The sequence below is a fragment of the Branchiostoma floridae genome, chromosome 11 (assembly GCF_000003815.2).
Source record: "Branchiostoma floridae strain S238N-H82 chromosome 11, Bfl_VNyyK, whole genome shotgun sequence".
NCBI classification, from domain to species: Eukaryota; Metazoa; Chordata; class Leptocardii; order Amphioxiformes; family Branchiostomatidae; genus Branchiostoma; species Branchiostoma floridae.
The window spans coordinates 20,093,572-20,118,071 of record NC_049989.1 but is presented as its reverse complement, the minus strand read 5'-3'; the positions used below and the strand labels follow the sequence as shown (position 1 = coordinate 20,118,071).

The window sequence follows — 24,500 nt, the reverse complement described above, 5'->3', positions numbered from 1 at the left end:
AGGTTCGTTTCTTTTTTTATACAATTCGTTGAGCGATATGTCAAATTTTAGGTCGCATGCGCAGAGAGAGAGCGGTGAGAGCGCCGTCCTAGTGGAAAGGGGGTATTAGCGACGGCCGGCAAGCAGCGACCCAGTACAAAAAGAAATGGCCAGCAATAGTGTATTATGAGCCTAAGAAAGGGCCACAGACAGCCTGCTATGGAGGCTAGTGCTCTCTAAGCAACACTATTGTTTCAACAGAGTGGAGATTAGGGTACCCTTTATTGCGACATCTTCTGGCTCCAACCGGTGGAAAATCACCACGATCCTAGAAACATAGAGATGGAAGAGAACGAGTTTTTGATGGTTCGAGCAACGACTTGTTTACTTTGATTATATATACCATAAATTATAAGTTTGTACTTGCTCCAGAATACAAGATGTTTAAGTACACACACACACACATACATATATATATATATATAGACAGAGAGAGAAAGAGAGAGAGGGGGGGGAGGGGGAGGGAGAGAGAGAGACAGAGAGCTAGACAGAGACAGGAAGGCAGACAGATCAGATCTCTCCCTATAAACACACGCGCACACACACACGCACGCACACACACACAAAAAAACACACACACACACAAACACATACATGCATATGCAAAATAAATCAATAAAATTTTTCACCTCTACGCTGTTTAAGTCATCCGTGATATTTCTGCCTCCCAAATATGTTGCAAAGTATGGCAGACTTACATGTAGTGTTCACAGCTTTGAGACGATATATCAAACCCTCACCTGTCGTACTTCACAGGTAGTTTCTCGGACAGGTAATCGAAGAAAGCCTTGGAGTACTTCTCCTTGTCTGCCTCGTCGTCGAAAGATTTGATGTCTGCGATCTCGAACTGGATGTAGGGATCAAAGGAGCCCGCCCGTAGCATCCTCTGCCCGGCATCCACGTGAATTACCACCCTCTACACAAAAATTTGGTAAAACATATCAGCAAACACTTTGACATCTACTAGTATACTACGCTGAATATCAGTTCTCAGGTCTTAAACTTTGAAATTATAAATGATCTGCACCTGGCGAACGAAAGGTAACACAATTTCATCTTGACGACGGTAGTATATTGACTATTATGATTTCTTTGATGTAATTTTACGTCCAATTATCTTTTTCCCCTGTAACAGATTTTTTCAACAAAATTTTCTCAAAAGATTTTTTACAAAGCCTGCCAATTCAAAGTCAACGTCATTTATTTGTCTTACTTTAGTGTTCATTATTTAACGAACAAAAAACATACACTGATTAAAAAAAGATAGAGTTCGGCGACTTCATATCTCCACAGACAAACGCTAGTGAAGGTGTAACCGCCATGACTAATATTTCATGTAGATAACAAGCTTGCGGCATTCACCCCTTCCTCCGCGTTAAGGAGCTCTGTGATCATCTGAGACGTCTCCTTCATGAAGTCATCGCTGATCTGGTCCTGGGACAGGTTGGTCTTGATGTGAGCCAGCGGCATGTTTTCGTTCTTATGCTGTATCATATGTATCGAGATATGAAAATGGTTTTAGTTGAATTTTGTGAGTAGCTTGACCAAATGCATCGGGAGCGACATTCTGCATTTTCGCGAAAATGTTGCCTTTCTAGTGTAACAATGATGCTGTTTATATATATTTTTTCTTGCACAACGTCAAAATGTTGGGCACCTGTTACGCATGGTTTTATTTTGCAGGGAGACCATATCAAGGAAACCATGTGAGGGACCAGCAACAGTCGTGGAGCGGGAAGGGCCGTGGGACGATACTGACTTCTGACCACCTTTGACCCGTGGATGACCTCACATCTCCGACAGATAATTACCATTTTCACTGTGATTATTGCTGCACTTTGTAGATGCCCCGCATGTTATGTGCTAGGGCTGGGTATCGGTACAGCGTACCGGTACAAAACCGGTTTTTCTTATTGGACCGGTCAAGAAAAACCGGACCTGAAAAAAATTAGGTGGACCGGATGTTGGACCTAATAGAAAATTAACAGATTATTTGATTAGACATTCACACGTTTTGGTGCTTGCAGGTGGAAGGAAATAACAAGAGTGAAGTAGCCGAGCTGGACCTGATCCTCTGGACCTGAACCGGACCTGGACCTGAACCGGACCCTCAAGTTCAGGCTTGAGAAAATTACCTGATGCTCGTTTTGTGTCACATAAAGGTCACGGTGGTTTGACGATCAGCTGAATTGAAAGACTTAGAAGATTTCAATGATTGCTGAGCACTAGACACCTTAAATGATTAATAATCTTAAAGACCAGTCAAGAAATGTTTGATATGATATGAACCAGGTAGCATGAAGTGTAGCACTAGTACTGCCGCGATCCTCCACATCTTCGCAGCAAGTTGTTTTAACGTTTGTTCACCGTTTTTTTATACGTGGGGTAACCTTTATCCGTTGTTTTTCAAAACAGGGTTACTGGTTACCCAACGGATAAAGGTGAACTAGTGTTACCCACGCCTGTCCTGATCCAAAATCGTAACTAACTACTGCGATCTGTCACAAATCGTCAGAAGCCTGATAAATTGTCGTGGCCAAATCGTAACCCGGGTCGGCCAAGGGCCGTAGTAAGTCATTTAGCTCTGGTCTGTAGAATCTACGACATATCTCCTAGTTCAAATTTACGATTTTGTCAACAGAGGATCTGCTTAGAAATCAACATGCTACATGATATGTACCTATGCAATTATATGATACGAGAGTCCATATCAGTGCCAGGTAATATAGAAACGCTGTGGCTATTGACACACTCAGTGTGCCAATAGCCAAACAGGCTATTGACACACCGAGATGCCAGTCAGCCAATCAGAGCTTGTAACATGACTTTCCGGCAATATTTTACACAAGCAATAGTTGATTAGACATTGTTCGGAAGATTAGACATTGGAATCTTTGAATCTTGGAATGAACGGACGTATTCAAGTTATGCTCTACATTTGGATACCTGTTAATACAGCCTTCATCGTGTAGGTTTGGCGTAGCGTTGTGGGTAGAGCGTTCATTCACCCGGGAATTAATGATAATTGCTCGGACCCGGTTCGAGTCCGCGCCGGAGTTTTTTTAATTTTTTTTTTTTTTAATTTTTCTTGTCCCTTTTTAAACATCCATTTGATATAAGAATATTTTATACAAAAAATAACACTGACCTCAGACCACAAAACATGTCATAATTTTCGGCCGTGTGGTTCCGGCGCTATCGGCAGCGACTCGGAAGAATATTTCTTTCACATTAAAAATAATGGAGGTAAAACAACAACTATAACTTCGCTTCCTTAGTGATATAAGTTTTGAGGCCGCAAATTCTCCAATACGGCAGGAATTCGTCGGTAAACACAGCAAAACGTGTTCCTATTAAACCGATCCAACATGGCTGCCATGATCACATGCGGTGACAGTAAAACTAGCACCCTATATGATAGCAGATTCCGATGTTTAAAATTGTGCCGTAAACACGTGAAAAAGATCGTATTTTGGGTTGATAATGGACACAGGATGCCATTCGTACTTTTCAGAGTGTTGATTGTCAAATATAATCGTAAGATTTCCTCATTTTAGTGGTTTCTAGCACTGGGTGTGTCAATAGCCTAAACAGGCTATCGACACACTCAGTGTGTCAATAGCCTGTTTAGGCCTCGCTCATATAGAAATATACGGCAAGGCGTCAAGTTTAGACGACTCACCTCACACTGTAATACAGCACGGTGTGTTGAAGACTGGTCGAGCAGGCTGGACTGAGCCGACCTTGACCCTTGGCCCTCCTTTCTGACGTGACCTTGTAGACAAATACGCACGCACCAGACCATGTCATGGCCATGAAAGGACACGGGTTTGTTTAGAGCCTGCAAACATCGAGCTCGTTTCCGAATTACCTGGTGATCTCTTTTGTTGTAGTCACGGTAGAATTCAGGAGGGTTGGCTAGCTTAGTAACACTAGCATAAACAGGATTTGTCCTGTAAAATTCATCGCGTTATATTACTAATGCGTGGTAATATTTCTTAGCTTTATTTGGAAAATGGAATGAAGCTGTCCCCTTTGCCCAATAAGTGAAGCCAACATTTGCATGCGCAGTTAAGAGCTCTCGCATTAGAAGCAATGGCAGTTGAATTCAGATTTAGGTCTCATTGATGAGTTTCTTCTTCCCATAGACTTATATGGTATAATACGTGTTTTACATGGGCGCGTTCGTAATAAACCAACCTGAAATAGATCGATTTTTTTAATTCTTTGTTGAGCACAGTTACTCGTCATCATGTAAAAAAATTCCCAACAGCTTCTATGCGTACAGTCTTTTATTAGGACAATTACAAAATGCAGTTAGCCAGGCATCGCAACAGGCACTTTTTAGCTGCCACCAGTCAACCACACCACTCAAAACCCAGGACTGTGTACCTCCGATCTAGCGCGCGGCTGCCAAACTTTACCTGCTTATTTCTTCAGTTAGAAACAAAATTTCACCAATCTAACTTTTGATATCAGTTCCGTTGGCTAAAAGGGAATTTCTCACCGCTTAAAACACGCGTCCATCCAGCCGTTTAGCTTTTGGCTCGGATCTCTTTTAGGGTATCCACTAGCGGAGTAATACATCAATGAGACCTTTATCATAGAAGAGCATTTGTGTCAAAAGGGCCGGATTGTCCTCTCGCCTTGGTTCTTTCTCCCTGGAATAACAAAAGCACGCACAACTTAACAGGCGTCGTCCCTGTAAGCCATTCACAGGACAGTCTCAGCATTACTTCAGCAACCCCAAACCCGGGGCTTAGTGATGATTGATGTCATTAATCACGACTTGCAAATAACAGTGTTTATAAATCAACTGAATGTATAAAAGAGCGCTGAATGTAAAATAAGCTGTCTATGTTTTCTTGATGGCCGACTTGTGGGCGTTGTCCCTCTGAGCCAATCAGAAGACGTCCTTGTAGTAGGCATTCGTCGCTCAAACGAGACTTCAACGAGACTTTAATATCACAGGGTTCAAAGGAATATTTGGACAATATAACCTCACATGAGCAAATAAAGAGCATTGTTTGGTCATATTCAAAGACGTTTTTATCAATATTACATATATAAAACTGACTTTTTTGACTTATAAAATATTAGTCACGTGATCACGTACGACGAGAATGGGCGAGAATGTGACGTCATTGAAGTGGTGCGACCTTCTGTCCCCATCGCGCGAACCTCGGAGGTTGTGTGACGACTTCTTCCCAAGTCTCTTCTTCGTAAGTACATTTATCATTCACACTTCCAGTTCAAACTTGGTCCCCATTTACATAAGGTACTAGTAAAAAAGCAGAAAAACTATGAAGACAATTCATTGTCATGAAAAAGAGTTATGACCAAAAACGTTTCTCCACAAAACGGCGGCAGGACTACGTGCACAGCTGCGACGTGCCTTTCTTGTCAAGTCTGACCTTTGAGCTTTGGTCTTTCAAAACAACCCCGGCTTGATATCTGATCGGTTCACCTTGAGCTTTGAAAAGATAACTGTTTCAACTAAGTTATAAGGTTACCACCAGTTATTTTTACACATAGCGTCCTTTCCTCCACTTAATTTATGGCTGTATGTCAAGCTGACAGCTAAATTTTGTTATTCACACCTGTGGTTGATTTATAAACGTTTTGAGTAGTTATAAAGGCGGTATAACATCAAAATCGCGAAGGAACACACAAGGCCCTACACCTCCCGGTTTGCGTGACTTTGGAAGGGCATTGCCCGACCCCATAGCTCTGACGCGAGTTGGCACGTAGCACGTGTGGGGAGGGGGGCGTGTTGTGTGATATATGCCAACACATGTTAGACGTGCGGTACGTGCCAGCACTAACACCTGTCTTTAAAAGGCACTTCGAAAGGATATTACGGAAACCCTTCTTCCAAAATGATTTTGGCAAATGTACGCTGTCTACGACATTTTTGAGAAAATACGGCCATTGGCACTAAAGTCTGAAAGATTTATATGACTCTTCATGATAATATAAATTATTCACATCTGTAGCTCCATAGACAGCAGTGGGATAGCAAAGAATGCATTAGCAGCCGTTAGTGTTTTGGGCCTGTAAGGAGGAAAACAAGGATGAAATCTCAATTGTCTACTTGCAACTTAATTAGTGGTGCATAACGGTCCTTCAGGAAGTGTTTGTTTATTGTCGTGCTCTACTGAAGTCTAACTAGTATGTGTATCTGTGCAGGCAGCCATAACACACACTTCACAAGTGCTGTGGTGTTGGCTTTGAAGTGTGCTGCTGAAATGACTATGCCTCAGCATGTTTTCCTTTCTTGCTACTTCAGACTAAAACAGGGTAGCGCGGTTGTTGGCAATCTCTCTTCCGGATCAAAAGGTTTCGGATGACTGTCCATCTGTTTATTTTGTTTATTTGTTTATTGTTCATTGACTCCTTTAGTTGTTAACATATCATTGTAACAACTAGTCTTCCAGGAGTAATACACATAATACTTGGACACATGTACACACAGTTTGCAACATACAACATGTCAATAAAAAAAAATCATTTAACAAACTCATGTGCCTTATATCCAAATATCCAAAATCATCAAGTCTCTCATGTGTCTGTAGCTAAGTCTCACGTATGTTTCACCAGCTGCCGTCTGAAAATCTTGCATGTGTTCACAGTTTGCAACTCGTGATAACTTGTTCCATTCTGATAATGCTCTATATGTGAAGGCTTTCTTAAGGCTGTTTGTCTTTGGTTTCTCTGTTCTTAAGTTTCTCCATCTCCATCTAAGCATGATGTCCAAAAAGAAAACAATTAGTAAACACAAGTTGCAAGCAAAGTCATGCGTAAAGACTTGCTTATTGCAGAATTGGTGTGTTATTAAGACATGTATTATTAGCAGTCATGTGGTCAGTTGCTAGTACCTGTTAATTTTGATGTTTGGTAAAGTATGTGTTGAGGAAAATGCCTAGTCATGCTGAAGTTACTAGCTTTTGTGGTTACAAAGATTTCTGCAGTGTCACTGAAGATTATGGTGTAGCTATTTGAAGTATTTCCTCTGTGATGTAAATATCTTGGTGTCTTCTTGGAACACAGGATATGGCATCATAGACTTCAGGAAATGACATATTCACACTTATTGTAGTACAGCTAACGTTAGTTCTTAAATATGTTGTAAAGAAGCAAAGTCACTGTCAAAACATTTGATAAATCTTCCAAGTTAAAGTACATCTGAAAGGTGAGCCAGTGACTTCATTTATCAAAATTATAGTTGTGTTTGAACTTATCTTCATTGCATTTGTAGTTTCCAGTTTTGCTTAATCTTGTATGTGCCTTCCTCTTATATCCTTTTCTCTCTATAAACACAGAATCCATAAATAATTTATTTTCTTAATAGTATACTTAGCAATGTTTTATTATTCTCAATGATTGATAAATGTCACCATGGTCAGAGGTTTGGGACTGTCAATGTACTGAAATTAAGAAACCCTCAAAATAGAACAGCTTCAAATGTATAATGTTACCTTGACTCTTAGCCTATTATTAACATGTAGTTCAGAGGTAAAGTTGTGAGCATGGATTACTAACTGTAAGTGTACCAGTACCTTGTTTACTGGTAGTACGTGTAACAACCCTGAAACCCTAATGCAGGAGTAATCTTGATAATTGGGGGATTCTTCCAGAAATGGAAGGGACAACCATTTTCGTCCTGTCTACCCCCTAAAACTGAATGGTTTAGCCTTATAGGTCACTAAGCCGTGCACGAGTAAAGGTCATCCCAATGTCAAAGTGACTTTACATACGTTATATATAGCCCTGAACGGCAGCCATCTTGCCCAGAGGCCGGTTGGTACAGACATATAAATTTTGTCCACCAGTTACCAGGACACTTCTTTACTGCCCTGTCGGTTAGTGCAGTTCACTGTCAGAGCTCTTGCAAGGTGAGATCTTAAACATATACTACTGTACTGGCTTTGGGGCTAACTGTCTCTGTAGGTTGATTTGGTTATGCAGAGTGGGTAGAATTCCTTGGAAAGGAATTTTTGTTTAATGCATTGTTAAGCTTCTGTTCTCAGTACAGTTTGTGTCTTTGTCGCAATTTACTGTAGTATGTTCAACTGTCAAAACATGCCGTGTACCTGTAAAAATATCTCATCATGCGTTTGTACATGGGGGAGCATGCAGTGTTGAATTGTAGGGAATTACATGTGTGGTAGGAAGTATATTTTGTACCAACACCAACCAGGGGTTTAGGTGTTTTTATGTGGCTTTCAGTATTTTGTAGCCTACCCATTCTGCCTAACTCCAGAGCCAATATGACTTATTGGAAACTTCGTTACCAAACAGCTACCTAAGCAGGCTGAAAGTTAAATGACCTGCCATAATTACTTGAAGAACATCCTGTCCAATTGGCCCAGCTCATTCCCACCAATGAACCCTTGCTGGAAGTAATAACACAGGCCAATTCATACCAGACAGCTTTGTGTGAAATATGGTGGGCCACAGCCTGATGAAATCTTGCTAATAGCAGCCCACCCAACATCTGCCGGCCTCCTCTGCAGGGAGGGGCCAGTTACAGCCCCAGACAGCAGAGTTTATGTTACACAGAGTAGGTGGGCCACAGTTTGGTTAGCAGCTGGCAAATTTCTTTCCATGGTTGGTTGCACAGCGCTATTTTTTATCTGTCATTCTCAACATTTTTGTTACAAACAAATCATGTAATAGTTGACTAACTCTAAATATGTCCCATTGACGATTGTGCACACAATGCTGGTAAGTTTGTGAAGATTATACATCCAGGAATATAATGAATAGATGAAAGTTCAATCTCTTCTTCTGGATAAATCAAATTTAATTCAGACGTTTCAAACGACATCCGTCGTTCTTCTTCAGTGAAATAAAAAGAACTAAATTTGATTTATCCAGAAGAAGAGATTGAACTTTCATCTATTCAATGCTGGTAAAGTATTGGAAGAAAAAGTCTTGCTGAAAGAGTTGGTTGTACAAACGTACTACGTAGCAGAGTGACTCGCTCAAGGTCAATGAACCCATATCATGATCAGCGAGGCAGAATGGACCCATGGGTAATGATTGAATGTACAATGTACAATATACAGGTCGTTGACCTCCCTTTATTACTTACTAGGGGGTACTGGTGTGTGGCTGTGCTACAACTTTTGACTGATGGCAACTCATAAAAGTAGAAATAGAATTAGAACGTTGACCTTGCTGAAGGTCGTTGACCTGCGACACACGTAATAGCTGAGTCGCTTGGTTTGTCATACTTTGTAGGTCACACAGTCTGCAGTATGACCTTGAAGCTCATGGACTGAGCGTAAATTTAGCATGCCCGTAACCCATATTACTAGTCCAGCCAGACTACGCTAGTTGTTTTTTAGGGAGAATAATTTGCCAGGGGAGTTTGGCAACCATAGGGTAATGATATTGCCTGTGCCAAGGTGAATTGTTCCTTTTTCATGGACTGACTCCCCTGGCTAGTTTTCCCCCTATTTTTTGTGAAATTCTACCATCCATATGCTCTCCAAGCAGAGGTTAGGCTCCAGTGTTTTTTGGTGTTGTTTTAGTCATTTTCATCGGGCTTTCTATGTCAGCCAGCTGACATCAAGAAACCATACAAAATAGAAAGCGCGATAAAACAGCCGAAGCCTAACCTCTGCTTGGAGAGTACCATCCATACCCCCATGAGGAGGCCTGGTAGAGGCTTGCACATTAGTGGTGGGAGGGGGGCAGTGTTGGCTGTGTTTCAACTGTCCCAAAGGTAATAAATATACATGTGCATGCATTTGTCTGTCTGGTACAGGGCGTTTGGCATTCCGATAGTATCACTGTACATGTATGTGGGGGAGTCAGCAAGTGTCCTGTGCATGTGCATATGCACACATCAGAATTTATGTCCCTGCTAGCTACAGTGGTGACAAATATAAGATAGGTGCCTAAAGTCAGTGTGGCAGAGAGGAAGTCATGTCGTTTTGGTACAAAATGTAAATGAATAAAGTTGCCTAAACTGACCACTTACTAGTATTTGGTGGCTACCGGTAAGTGATTTGAAGAAACCAGTTACATTAGACAATGTCCACTCCTACTAGTGTGTACACGCAGACAAGATTCTAAATACCTTTGCCAATGGGCAAAATTAGCTATAGCTAGTATAAGGGACCACCAAAATGTGGTCACGGTGGCCAGGTGGTCCTCATGTAGAGGTGATCGCTGGTACGGGTTTGACTGTATATCAATGGCCAGGTGGTCTTTATGCGTAAAGAGGGTCACTAGTACAGTTTTGAATAATTTATAATTATAATTTATATGACAATATCATTTCTGTGACACCGTTTTCTTTGCCAAATTCCAGGTGTTCAGATCGAGTAGCCGACACAGATATCAACCATGTCCTTCACCTTGCCTATAGTAATGCTAGTACGTGTTTGAATGTATTTATATGACGAGCATTTGTGTGACATCGTCTTCTTTCACCAAATTCCAGGTGTGCCCATCGAGTGACCAACACAAATATCCACCATGTCCTTCACCTTCACCGAGGAACTGAAGAAGGAGCTGGCAGCCAACGCCAACGCCATCGTGTCTCCGGGCAAGGGCATTCTGGCTGCTGACGAGAGCACAGGTATGTCTGTAACAGTCATGTCCATTATTTGAGTATACTCAGTCTTTAACTGCAGGGTTCCCTGACACAGGGGTAGGCAGCAGTCGGGTAGTCTTCACACCGCGCTTCCATGCGGCTCTGTCCAGTGGGTTCACCCTAGGCCTGGTTAGGCAGCACACTTTGAAAGTCTTTGATGTCCTTTTTACTGGGTGTGAAAACAAAATTCTAGTATCCTTTAAGCAAACCAATGTTGGATACTTGGATACTTCATTAGTCCATTATCTGACATACAAACTTTACAAATTGTATTAAGCTGATCTTCCTGGACATATGACATGTAAAAATATGAATACAACACATACAAATACAGTGGGGGAAACGTGTAATTTAACAAAGTTTTCGGCGTGCACAATGGTGCGTACGCCGTGCACACGATCGCGCGCACGCCGTGTATACGATCGGGGTGGGCGGGATTTTGGACGGCGGTAGGGCGGGGATTATTCAGAATTATTCATGTTAAGGCACCGTGTATAATAAAAGACAGCAAACTACACATGACATAAAGAAAATAGTTGTGGGCATTATTTGCGTGTATTTAAACGTATAAATTTCAATTTTTTGTTTCAATAAACAGCCCGTCAGGGCTCCGGTTTATAAATGTGACGATAGCCTTATTCGGGAACGGCAACGTGTTTGTACGTTGTCAGGTCTGGTACCGCAAGGCGTGTGCCGATCCAGGAGATAACTGCGTCCTCTCCAACTGAGTAGCCTCCAGTAAGTCAGAAACATCAAGACCTCAACATTTTGTTCAAAAGTGAACATACCATGATACGAAGCCATCTGACAAAAATGTAACAAACACTGGTCTTGAAATAAAGTTCTACATCGTGTTTGGACCTTTCTGAATAATTCTAAATGGAAAGCAAGACATTATAAAACGCATCAAATGGCAACAAACTTCACGCTGATTTGCATTGGCTTTTGTTAAAGCTTGAAAGGAACAACAAAACGATGAACAGGCCAACAGGGCGATAATTGTGTTAGTAAAAACAAAACGAGAAGATCAAAATGTAGTGTTAGCGCTACCACCACTACCGCCAAAAGAAACTGGAATAGCGAATAACAAAGGACGTTATTTTATATATCAACGTCCTGACAAGTTGGTATAACCTCCTTGCCAACTTGGAATAGCTAAACGCTTTCGCAGAACAAGTCGGCTTGCAGCGTTTTTCCCCGTGCTCTTCTATCCTACGGACCTGTATGTGTAAAAGTGATCATAGAAATGTATGGAAAATGTTAATAATCGGTCAAAAATATGTATTACGATATTCTATACAAAAACATGAAATTGTGAATCATAGTCATCGTACTATTTCCATAGAAAAGGTCATCCCCAGCGGTGAGAGAATAATTGATAGCAACGTTTAGTCTTGTGCCCTAATCGTTTTTCACATATGCAGCTTAAACTGGTCACAGCCATGGAAAAAGATAAAGGCAATAAAATCTTATGTTTCGTAGCGTATTAAAGTTCGAATAGGGCGCGACGTTGTTGGCACTGAAACAGATTTCAAACAAACAACTCAAGTTTTCCCGCCGCCTTTTGATCTGACTCTCCGACCGCCGTTTCGCGGGTTTGGGTGGGGTCCATCAATCAGTTTTGACAGCCTTGGCTCCGTTCTGTCTGGGGAGGACTGAAGCGAAGTTTAACTTTCAGGTTGGGGACAACTTATCCATTCCTTTGGAAAAAAACTGATTTGACTTCATTTTCTTCAAAACCACTGTTTCGCGTAGTAGACATAATTTCGGTGGGCAATTAATCATTAGATGATTGTTCAATAGTTGACTTTACACAGTAAATGTTTCCGTCGTCTTTCCTCCCCATAAGCAAATGTACAGCTTGCTGCCGAAATTTCCTCCCCAAGATTGCCTTGTGGCGTAATCAGACCAAATAAAATGTAGAATACTGGGTAGTAACAACGATAACTGAGGTAAACAAATTCAACCTCCTTGCAGTTATACTAGTATGTTGTACAATGTGTCGCGTGTCGGCGACTCAATAAACTTCATCAGCGGATCAGTTGTCGCTTGTACCACGCTATCAATGTTACTGGGAAACATAACAAACTTCAAGGAATTATCTTGTTCAACCAAGGAGTTTTTTTTAATCAAGAGAAGCAAGGAGGTTATTTCCATGAGAGGAAATAGTACGTATTAATTTAGCCACCGGTCGTGCTCCCAATTGTTTACTGCCCGGTGCGGTGCGCCTTTGATGTTTGTAGCGTTCCTTCGTGGGCTTTTCAACTTGGTTCAACTTGTAACAATATATGAAAGCTAGTTCGTCAGACGAGAAATTTAAATTTGCAACTAGATAAACAGACTTCTCGACATACTCAGTAACTTGCAACGTTCAGGAAAGGCGCTCAGATATCAAAAGTGAGAACTACTATTAATTCCTTTAACGGTAAAATTCCGTATTACTATCAAAGGCATAAAGACGGATAGATCGTATCAAACCCGACCGACCTTGGGCCGACAAAGACACGCTTGGGAGGCGGGGCACTATCGGGGTTTTTTAACGTCCCTAGTTGGAACTTATGGAAGTTAGCTGCGAGCAGTTTGGTAATTACCTGATCAAATACGCGTTTCGGTCAAGTTTCATTAAATGATGCTCTGGAAAATTGTGAAAATACGAAAATCTTTTTAAGGCCGTTCAGTACTCTTTGGGTTATACAAGGAGGTTGAGAAGAGTGTACGCACGAGAACGCCCGGGCTTATATACAAACAAAGTGGCGTCTATTTACGCACAAGATTTAACTTTGCATTCAGATGAAAGCTGGAAAAATATATGAGCGCTGTAATAAGATACTATTTGTTCTGCATTCGATTTCTAATGTTTGCCAACTGGATGGGTGGACGGTATGCCGTGCTTTTCCCGGGGGTCAATGACCTCGGAGCGCCACGTTGACGTGTAACCAAGGAGCCGGCTTTTATACAAGCTTGGTGTTACGTAACAATAATATTGTTGCTTGAAAGCGAGAAGTTTATGAACCAATCCTATCTTTAAAAAAACAATATGTGGGGTGTTGCTGACATTTTAATGAGCAAATGAAATGATAGTTACGGGTATATCAAGGAGGGTATACAGAATATAACATGCGGTCCCAGCGGTCGCGGCAGGCGCAGCGGACATCGCGCGGTGATATGGGGTGACTTGGATGGTCGTAAAATCAAACGTCTAATTATTTTTCTACCGTGTAAACTGGTGCCTCATTATCGATATCCCCAGTGATAATGAGCTGACTCCCCGCTGATCTGGACTCCGCCCTAAACGTGTGCACGGCGTGTATACGATCGTGTGCGCGGCGTGCACACGGTTGTCTCCGATCGTGTACACGTTAAAATACACGTTTCCCCCACTGTACTTACAGTTATTAACAGTTCATCTAATCAAGTTGGATGAGGACACATTTAAAACCTACCTCCCCAGGAACCATGGGCAAGCGCCTGGATAACATCTATGAGAGAACTCTAAGGAGAACTACAGAAAACGGAGAGGGGTGGAGAAAACTGGTGCCAGGTCTTCAGTAGTGCCTCAGTGTTCAAATAGTTAGACTAAGGGATAGATGAGCAAAAGTAAACAAGCAAACATTTGAATCTCTTTCCCCAGGAACCATGGGCAAGCGCCTGGCTAACATCAACGTGGAGAACTCGGAGGATAACCGCCGCACGTACCGCCAGCTGCTCTTCACGTCAGGCGCTGACATGCAGAACTACATCTCGGGCGTGATCCTGTTCCACGAGACTCTGTACCAGAAGGCTGACGATGGAACACCCTTCGTTAAGATTCTCCAGGACCAGGGTATCATCCCTGGCATCAAGGTAAGGACAAGGAAAGTTAAAGGAGTCTTAAACTCTTAAGTTACACCTTAAACTCTTAAATTACATCTCGGGTGTGATCCTGTTCCACGAGACTCTGTACCAGAAGGCTGACGATGGAACGCCATTTGTTAAGATCCTACAGGACCAGGGCATCATCCCTGGCATCAAGGTAGCCAGGCCAAGGAAAGTTAAAGGAGTCTTAAACTCTTAAGTTACATCTTAAAGTCTTAAATTACATCTCGGGCGTGATCCTGTTCCACGAGACTCTGTACCAGAAGGTTGACGATGGAACACCCTTCGTCAAGATTCTCCAGGACCAGGGCATCATCCCTGGCATCAAGGTAAGGACAAGGAAAGTTAAAGAAGTCTTAAAGTCTTTAATTACATCTCTGTTGCGATCCTGTTCCACGAGACTCTGTACCAGAAGGCTGACGATGGAACACCCTTCGTTAAGATCCTACAGGACCAGGGCATCATCCCTGGCATCAAGGTAAGGACAAGGAAAGTTAAAGGACTCTTAAAGTCTTAAGTTACATCTTAAACCCTTAAATTACATCTCGGGTGTGATCCTGTTCCACGAGACCCTGTACCAGAAGGCTGATGATGGAACGCCCTTCGTTAAGATTTTCCAGGACCAGGGCATCATTCCTGGCATCAAGGTAAGGACAAGGAAAGTTAAAGGAGTCCTAACCTCCAGGAATGAGAGTTATTTTCTGATAGATATTAATTTTAGAAAGTAAAACATGCATACTACTTCACAGTATACACCATCAAATGTTTCATCAGAATTTTTTGAAGCAAGAAGAAGCCAAATATCTGTGCTAGACTACAACATGTAGGTCTACAATATTTTTACATTTTGTCTTTGGTGTGACTTGTATTTACTGTATCACACGATTTCGGTGTTGCAACAGAAATGAGAAGGACGTCTTGTAAAACGATTCCACAGTGTTTTCATCTCTTAGACCCAGGCTTTTAGCTAGGCATGCATCAACGCGTCATTTAGACGCACTGTCCTAACAAACATAAGAAATCGGACGCAATACTTTTAAGCAAGACGCACTACGGACGCCCAAATTTTTCCTCCCAGCCTCAGTCAGGGCAAACATATTGTAACAGACACAAAAAAATCTTGGCTGAATTCTACAAAATATGCACCTCAAAATGCAGGAAATAGCATTTCAGAGGGTTACAATTTCAAAATTTTCCGGGGGGGGGGGGGGGAGGTATTGACTCAGGGAGCTGTACATGTATTTTTTTGTTATTGTAGGTTGACAAGGGAGTTGTCCCCCTGGCTGGCACTGTGGGAGAGGGAACCACACAGGGTAAGTCTTTGTTTTGTCCCTGACAAGAAAGACCAATCTTTGTTTTAAATTATTACAGTAAAGTAATGTCAACTTGTATCATAACAAGTTTATTTTTCTTATGGGTTGAGTTGTAATTTGGTGTAAAGATACAGGCACATATGTTCTTGAGACTGAAAAATAACTGAGCAAAACTTGACCCTTTTCTAAGAGGACTCGAAAACAGTATGATACCCTGTCAGGACAGCTACTCTCCTCAAAATAGTACTGTAACAGTAACTGTAGAAACCTGATGAACAACAGGAATTTAAATTTCTTTCTGTCCGCCTACTCCAGGTCTGGACGGTCTTGCCGAGCGCTGCGCCCAGTACTACAAGGACGGCTGCCGCTTCGCCAAGTGGCGCTGCGTCCTGAAGATCGGCCCCACCACGCCCTCGCCTCTCGCCATTCTGGAGAACGCCAACGTGCTCGCTCGCTACGCCACGATCTGCCAGGCGAACGGGCTGGTACCTATTGTGGAGCCAGAGATCCTGCCTGATGGAGATCACGATCTGGAGCGGTCTCAGTACGTCACCGAGAAGGTTTGTTTGTTTGTTGTTTGTTTGTTTTTTATTTATTTACCATCTGCCAGGCGAACGGGCTGGTGCCCATTGTAGAGCCGGAGATTCTGCCTGATGGAGATCACGATCTGGAGCGGTCCCAGTACGTCACTGAGAAGGTCAGCAAGGAGTCACACGCACACATGCACACACACATGTGCACGTACACACATGTGCACACACATACACACATGTGCACACACGCACACAAACACACATACACACACACACGGACACACACACACACACACAAACATGCACACACACACACAAACATGCACACACACACAAACACATGCACAAACACAGACACAGAAACACGCACGCACACACACACACACATACAGACACACAGAAACTCTGCAGTTCGTATGAGAGAACTCATACACACACACTCATACAAAATGTACTCACAAAAACACACACACACACACACACACACACACACACACTCACACATCAGTATTGATACTAAAGAAGGCGATAGTGGTTGTTGAAAATTGAATAGCACAAAGGAGTCACATTTGAGGCTTTGTGTTGGATGAGAGTCTAGCATTGTGCTATGTTTCTCCACCCCCTGCAGGTGCTGTCTGCCACCTACAAGGCCCTGATGGACCACAACATCTACCTGGAGGGGACGCTGCTGAAGCCCAACATGTGCACCCCGGGCCAGTCCTGCACCAAGAGATACACCCCGCAGCAGATCGCCGAGGCAACCGTCACTGCCCTGTCACGCACCGTCCCCGCTGCTGTGCCTGGTAAGGTCACGCCTGCAGCATGCTTAGCCACATGTGCCTCGGCCTGATGTTTGCCTTTTGCCAAAATTAAATCAAACTCCTAGTGGCCTATAGAATGACAGCACCTTGGGAGCCGATCTACACACACGTACCCGGGGCAGCGGGAGATCGTTTCACACCTATTTGTCAACCCCTTTTTCACCCCGTTTTACTCTTCTATGACCTGGGTGTGAATTTTGTTTTCACCCCCCTCCATCTGCATAGAAACAATGCCAACCCAGGTCCCCATTTTCCCCCTTGGGTTTGTTGAAAACGGGTAAGGAACCCAAAAAGGTCGTATTCACCCCAAAGTTACCTCAAGCTGGGTCGGTAGTGTTTGTTCAATAGGTTGAGAGTTCCCCTGCTGAGTCAAACCAAAGGCTTAAAAATGGTACATGCTGCATGCTTAGGTCTCAGCATTTTGCATAAGTGTATGGTAGTTGAACACACACCCTATTAACTTGAGGGCTACAGATACAGAGATGGGTGTCACCTGATGCACCGGCCATTTGGTGCAGAAAAAACTTAAATGTTCAATGTAACTATTTGGCAAAGTATGGTGATGGGTCCAGATAGCGGGGAAAAGGTTGATTTTATTTGGTAGTTGTAAAGCAAAGTTGAATTGTAATTTCCAACACAAATGTTGGTCATTTTAACTGTTCGGCTGTCCAAATCCACTCTTTTGTAGTCTTTTAGGCATCTTGCTGTGGACAGTTTTTTGATAATCTCTACATTCTTCAGGCATCGTGTTCCAGTCTGATAGACAGTCCCTAACCATTTGCACATGTTTTCAGGCATCGTGTTCCTGTCCGGCGGGCAGTCCCTAACCATTTGTACATATTTTTTCAGGCATCGTGTTCCTGTCTGGCGGACAGTCCCTAACCATTTGTTCATATTTTTTCAGGCATCGTGTTCCTGTCCAACGGACAGTCCTTAACCATCCGTACATATTTTTTCAGGCATCGTGTTCCTGTCTGGCGGACAGTCCGAGGAAGATGCCTCCGTCAACCTGAACGCCATCAACCAGTTCCAGGGGAAGAAGCCGTGGAAGCTGACGTTCTCGTACGGGCGCGCCCTGCAGGCCTCCGCGCTCAAGGCCTGGGCAGGCAAGGGCGACCAGATCAAGGCCGGACAGGCCGCCTTCCTGGGGAGGGCAAAGGTGAGGGGTCAAGGGTGAAGTTGGGATGCTTTGATAGGTCAGGGGTCATACACTTGGATGGGAATTGCCATATTCTTAGGAATATGCGTTTTATACATTCATCATGCCCTGCGACAGGCCGCCTTCCTGGGAAGGGCAAAGGTGAGGGGTCAATGGTGAAGTTGGGATGTTTCGACAGGTCAAGGGTCATACACACTGGTGCAAATTGCCATGTTCTTAGGTTGTTGCCATAGTTTTATACGTTCATACATAGTACATAACGGTACCTTTATTTTGACTGGATGTCAGCCAAACCTGCTCTTCCCAGAGGTCCAGTGGGTTCTACATTGGTTAGAGAAAACAGTTGGATCAAATGCCGTGTACACTGTCATCCCAGGAGAGCAAAGTTGAGAAGTCGAGGGCCGAGCAAAAGGCTGTGGATTGTCCAATTAATAATGATGTTACAATAGCTGCATGGTAATAATGATTAGGATTGAACAGCGTTCTTCATGAAAACTTTTTATTTCTGTCCTGAGCCGTGCTCCAAGTGTTGCTTCTTCTCTTCCTTCCACACTATTGAGCTCATGTATGTAGCTTATTGTGGCTTCTCAAGTTATTTTGTGTCAGACTCTTTTTTTAAATCTTTATTCTTTCATAACTTCTTCTCTGAACTTCAAAACTAAACTTGATATGTACACTTTCAGTGAGTATGCTTCCACCAACTCCTGTCTCGAAAAATTTTTATGGCATGCTACAAAACAGCATGCGGAATCAAAACCAGGACATGACAATTTTTCTTGAGTATGTAGTACGTCTAGGTAGTTAGATAGGCAAGATAACGGTTTCTTAAGCAACTGGATGAATTTGTAACAGTTTCATTTTTGGATAGTTTGTAAATAGTCTGCTTCTTTTTACATTTACAAATCTATCCATTGCTTTAACTGTTAACTTGCACAAATAATTATATAATACCATAATTTACAGTTGATAATTCTAGCAGTTGAGGGTAATTATAATAATAAGGGAGTAGTTCACATTGTTTAACTTTAGCAGTGAAAACAAAAATTCCTAGCATGCTGTCTCAAATTTGAGTGATCAAAAACAATTGCAATGATCAAAGTTCAGTGGTTAAATAATGCCTGCGAAAGTATCTCTTAAACAAGTTACAGTTAGCAGGGCTCGAAATACTACCTGCATATGCAGGTCAGCGCAGGCAAAATTAGAGCTGTGCAGGTATTTCTGGTGTCCACCTGCACTTAACCTGCACTGGTCCATGTACTGGGTTTTACACATAAAAGTCCTATACGTAGATGTATTTGGATTGTTTTTAGCTGCATCGACTGTTTCCACCTATAAAGTATAAATTTTAAGGAAAAATAGCAATGGTTTCTTAACAATTTTAGAATGATCCGTACTAAATTCAGAGTGGTGCAGGTAAAATTTGTCTGGTGCAGGTAATTCTCAATGTTACCTGTACCAGTGCAGGTATGCAGAAAAAAGTATTTTGAGCCCTGGTTAGCAAATCAAGAATTAAACTTTTTTTAAAGTATCTTGACAGTATCTTGACAGTATCTTGACAGTATCTTGACAAACTCTCCCCCCTCCCCTCTGTGTGGTTACCCTACACCAGGCTGCCGGAGAAGCCGCCTCAGGAAAGTACGGCGGTGGTGTTGCTGGAGACGCAGCGGCAGAATCGCTCTTCATCAAAGACCACGCCTACTAAACCCACACCACGATTGGTACCGATTGTCGCTTTCTCGTCCAATCACGCGAAGTTTCTGTTGTTTTTCCGTACTAACATTTGGTTCAGTTTGTTTGTTTTTCTTTAACCTTGTTTATTTGTTGCAGGCTGTTGGTTTGTCACGTGCGCAGAGTTCTGTTTCACGGCAGCTTTTTAAATTTTTCTGTTCTTGGGTAAGGCCTAGGAAAATTGATGCTTTCTTTCTAATTATGGTCCTGAGAAACATCAGTGTCAAGCAAATACAGCTCAACAAGGTGAATCAATTTAAACCAGAATGCACAACACGGAAATTTTCATCATCATATTCAACCAATGCTGTCTCTAAGACTTGTCATTCCGTCCTGGGACAGAAAACCACCTAAAGCAAGTGAAAAGAGGACATGTTGGAAAATGATTTTGCAATGTTTTCATCATTCAGATGTCAGACAAACTGTTGGGACAGCAGCAGGCTCTTCAGGTCGGCTAATTAGCCAAAAAAATGCAACGTTTTTTTCCAGGCCTTACTGCTTTATTGCACTTTGATGCAGTGTTTTGAGACCCCTCATTACGTCCTGGGACAGAAATTTCCTTGTTGGGACGGAAAAATGTCACCCCGTCCTTCCCCTAAAAAACTTTTAAAATGTATTTTTATCAGCATAAAATGACAGATTTAACAAAAATCGACAGCATGGGCTCCAAACAATGATCATATACATGTACTGTGCAATTTGCCAACATAAAGGGGACCTAAGTTTGGTAGGTCTGTTCATACTAGCCTTTTTCTAAAGAAAGAGAAAAGAGAACATGTTGAAAATGATTTTGCAATGTTTTCATCATTCAACAACTGGGGACATCAGCAGGCTTCTGCTTAGGTTGGCTAATTAGCCAAAAAAATGCAACGTTTTTTTCCAGGCCTTACTGCTTTATTGCACTTTGATGCAGTGTTTTATACATGTATCTTCACGTTTGCAGTTGCTTTTTGCGTGGTTCTGCTTTGCTGCTGCTTGTGCTTATGGAACTTGCTTTACTTCAGTTTTGGAGATGTTTTCATTTTAGATATTCATTGTTGAATATGTATGATGTGTATACATGTTTTCAGTCAAACCAATTTTCTAGTTTGTTGTTGATGACTGTGATGTGACCTGTACATATACAAATTTGCTTGTTTGTTAAATCATATTTGAAATTGAGATGTTTCAGTGACTTAAGTTAATTAGTACTTCGTAAATCGTCGTAAATCAGAGCAGAGATTGTAATCGAACACCTGCTTCTTCCGGGTATGGCAAACACTTTTTCGATCGCGTTCTTTGTTTAAGTATGATCGTGATGACGTAAAATCCCCCCTATGATGAAAGCAGTTTGTGTGGTTCAATGGGGTCTATTACTATTAGGACTAGAGCTGGGTACCGGTACAAAACTGGTTTTTCTCATTGGACCGGACCGGAAAAAACGGACCTGAAAAAAATCGGTGGACCAGATGTTGGACCGATTGGAAAATGAACTGATTATATTGTCAGGCATTCACACGTTTTCGGGGTTATCGGTCGAGGAAAATAGAGAGAAGCAGAGTAGACTCTATAGTAAATCGTACAGAGGTAGTTAGCCTTGTAGGGTTTTTAAAACGCCAGTGCCTTGGGAGTCAAATACAACACAATACAGATTCCTTTGTAGCAAAATGGACAATTGTTTTGAGTATCGTCCATTCACAAGTTCTCACATACTGAATCAGGTCCAGGTTCAGGTCCGGACCTGAATTTTCTGTACCGGTATACTCACCCATAATCAGGACTAAATCATTTCTTTATTGTTTTATTGCAGGCGAACGGGTTGGCCTGTGAAGCCAAGTACACGGCTGGCGCAGGCGACTCAGCTGCATCCGAGTCTTTGTTTGTTGCAGACCACAAGTACTAGAGCATGAACATATACATCATAGCAAACTGCTTCACATCTACACATAGACTTTGGCTACGATAAAATTAAGGTTTGGGTAAGGTAATAGAGAATGGTGTATTGTTAAAATTCCCCTTTCCCTCCTCTTGCGTAATTATGGAATGTATGTTTGAAAGTGTAACTATTAAAAGAGAATGAATTCTTAACTGAACTTAGTTGTTTGCTTTACTGTGATTATGAATTGAGTTAATTTACAACTGGGTTATACTTATTTCTGAAGTATTCGTCTCTACGTTTTTCACGCAATCAGATCCAATTTCTGCAACAAGAAAGTGATGGTAACTTTGAGATTTTAGAAGCTGTACTGGGCAGTTGAAAAATCCTGACTGAAAAGTAAAATGCGCGGCATAAAAGCAATGTCTGATTCAGAAGCATGTATTTGTTGTTGCTTGTCACACGCTTTATGGTATAGAATATGTCATGTAAACCTGTTGAAATAATAGTCTAAGATTTAAAGTAGAGATGGTGTCTATAAAATAGGGACTAATTCTTGAAGAATGCAGTTCAGAAGAATGGTATATTTCTAAAGAAAATGAAGTATTTGTTGAAAAAATGTTTGACAGTATTTTGCAAGCCCTCAGAATAACTGCATACTGAGAGAAATGATAAAAGGAAAATTGATCAATAATGTTAAAATGTGAACGTTGAAACAAGAAACGGCACAAAAAGCAGTATTTTGACTTGTGAATGTACAATGTATATGACATCAAGTTGATTGGAAGAAGCTGTTAATAGTTTGAAGATGAACAACTGTAAGAAGTCTATAAATATGCTCAAAACGTGACAACAAGGAGTTTCACAGTGTTGGAATATATGCAAGACAGCTCTGCCTGCTTTGTCGATGCTTGACTTAACTGCAACACGTTCTTGGTGATGCGTGTACTGTACATGTTTCAGAAGGTAAAAGAACTGCTTGAATGTTGTATTTGATGTTGGAGAGTCATATTTCCTCTGCAACTTTCTCTCGGGGTGGAAGAGTGGATAAACTAGAGCACACAAAATGTACATGTTTCAGAAGAGAAAAGAACTGCTTGAATGTTGTATTTGATGTTGGAGAGTCATATTTCCTCTGCAACGTTTTCTCGGAGTTTGAAGAGTGGATAAACTAGAGCACACAAAATGTACATGTTTCAGAAGGGAAAAGAACTGCTTGAATGTTGTATTTGATGTTGGAGAGTCATATTTCCTCTGCAGTGTTCTCTCCGGGGTGGAAGAGTAGATTAACTAGAACACACAAATGTACATGTACGATGTAGCTGTAGCTGCTGCTATTGTCTTGGATGAATACGAAATAAAACATCCTTCATTGATCATAGTCTACATGGTTATATACTGCAGCTGCAGGTATGTCTTTACCAAAGACTTATGGAAAATATAGTACATAATGCACTGCTGCTTTCTTAAATGCACAGCACTTCTGAGAAAGACTTGGTATGGGAGATGAACACACCGGGTGAACTAGCCCCTGTAGCAGCCCAGTGTTAATACCAAGGGCTATAGAGTCAAGTATGTTTAAGTGTTAAAACATGCTTTACTACCATACTGCTTCTCATAAGTGTTGAGCTTAGAAATTGTGTTTTTAAAATTGTTCCCACGTTTGGCGTACAATATACACATGAGAAACAGTGTCAGTCAAGTATGTTTATTTATGTCATACCTGTGACGCGAAAACGTTCGATACGGGTGTTCCGGACCGGGCCGTAACTTCTGTATCAGACCGGTTCGAAAGGCGTATCACACAGGCTCCATTCGAATAAATCGAACTGTTTCGAGCGGGCCGATTGCGGCACGGTTGGCAATTCGAATACCTGATTCGGACGTTGAACATTGCTGTTGCAACACATTTTGTTCGAGGGCACCAAATTTGTTCAACTAATGGTGCATTTCGCATCGAAACATGGGTTTTCTCAGGTGGGTATGACAGAAAAAATACAACATGGTGTATTCCGCATCACCCTCGGTCTCGGCCCTCCCACGGGTCGGATCACCCTCCGGCCTTCAGGCGATCCGACCCGCGGTCGGGCTAATACCTCGGGTGATACGGAATACACCGTGTTGTATTCTATATATATATATGACCTTTGGTCAATATTGACCATGGTGAAATCCTAATTGATATCAGCCCTACAGCGTTGGCTGTGGCTGTAGTAATTCTACACGAGAATGACAGTCTCTGCTACATAGGGCACTGTAAACATACTTGACTCTAGTAGCCCAAGTGCCAAGATGGGCACCAAGAGGATTTTCACTCATCCATAACTGTTAAAAGTTGTTATGCCCCTACAAGAGGGGGGAGGGAAATTCTGTAAGTGCCCTTTTGAAATATCCTATATAGTCTGGATTTACTGCCTAATTCTGTTACCGGTACACCCCATTTCAATAGATGGTGATGACTGAGCAAAAAAGGATTTGTTCTTTGTTTATGAAATTCATAGAGTGACCTGTCAAATTATTACACACCAGTGACACCAGCCTCCAGTGGAAATTTAAGGGGTTGTAAGAAATACATGTGGAGGCAAAAT

General features: G+C 42.0%; 2 protein-coding genes and 1 long non-coding RNA gene across 9 annotated transcripts; 2 read left to right on the top strand and 1 right to left on the bottom strand.

The window, feature by feature from the left end:
* Positions 1-172: 172 nt before the first annotated feature.
* On the bottom strand, positions 173-4,092 carry LOC118426334 (D-dopachrome decarboxylase-like). The gene is made up of 4 exons (XM_035835648.1): positions 3,722-4,092; positions 1,402-1,524; positions 780-955; positions 173-307 (listed from the first exon to the last, which is right to left on the bottom strand). The coding sequence occupies exons 1-4, from the start codon at positions 3,842-3,844 to the stop codon at positions 226-228; spliced, it is 504 nt and encodes a 167-aa protein (XP_035691541.1). The 5' UTR covers positions 3,845-4,092; the 3' UTR covers positions 173-225.
* LOC118426335 lies at positions 258-2,003 on the top strand. 2 transcript variants are annotated; one of them, XR_004832382.1, is made up of 3 exons: positions 258-345; positions 796-970; positions 1,380-1,478. It is a non-coding gene; the product is annotated as an uncharacterized LOC118426335 (long non-coding RNA). The 2 variants fall into 2 exon arrangements; XR_004832381.1 differs by lacking the exon at positions 258-345 and adding an exon at positions 1,723-2,003 and having other exon boundaries at positions 836-970; positions 1,380-1,494.
* Positions 4,093-5,108: 1,016 nt separating the features above from the next.
* On the top strand, positions 5,109-23,289 carry LOC118425659 (fructose-bisphosphate aldolase A-like). Of its 6 annotated transcripts, XM_035834644.1 has the most exons (11): positions 5,136-5,261; positions 10,364-10,380; positions 10,513-10,633; positions 14,280-14,395; positions 14,565-14,660; positions 15,762-15,816; positions 16,132-16,376; positions 16,978-17,152; positions 18,130-18,329; positions 19,939-20,047; positions 21,847-23,289. In XM_035834644.1, exons 3-10 carry the CDS (start codon positions 10,531-10,533, stop codon positions 20,029-20,031), a joined length of 1,083 nt encoding a protein of 360 aa, XP_035690537.1. In that variant the 5' UTR covers positions 5,136-5,261; positions 10,364-10,380; positions 10,513-10,530; the 3' UTR covers positions 20,032-20,047; positions 21,847-23,289. The 6 variants fall into 6 exon arrangements, with proteins under 6 accessions (XP_035690534.1, XP_035690538.1, XP_035690535.1 ...); XM_035834641.1 differs by lacking the exon at positions 10,364-10,380 and having other exon boundaries at positions 5,109-5,261; positions 10,496-10,633; XM_035834643.1 differs by lacking the exons at positions 5,136-5,261; positions 10,364-10,380 and adding an exon at positions 7,788-7,934 and having other exon boundaries at positions 10,496-10,633.
* Positions 23,290-24,500: the final 1,211 nt, after the last annotated feature.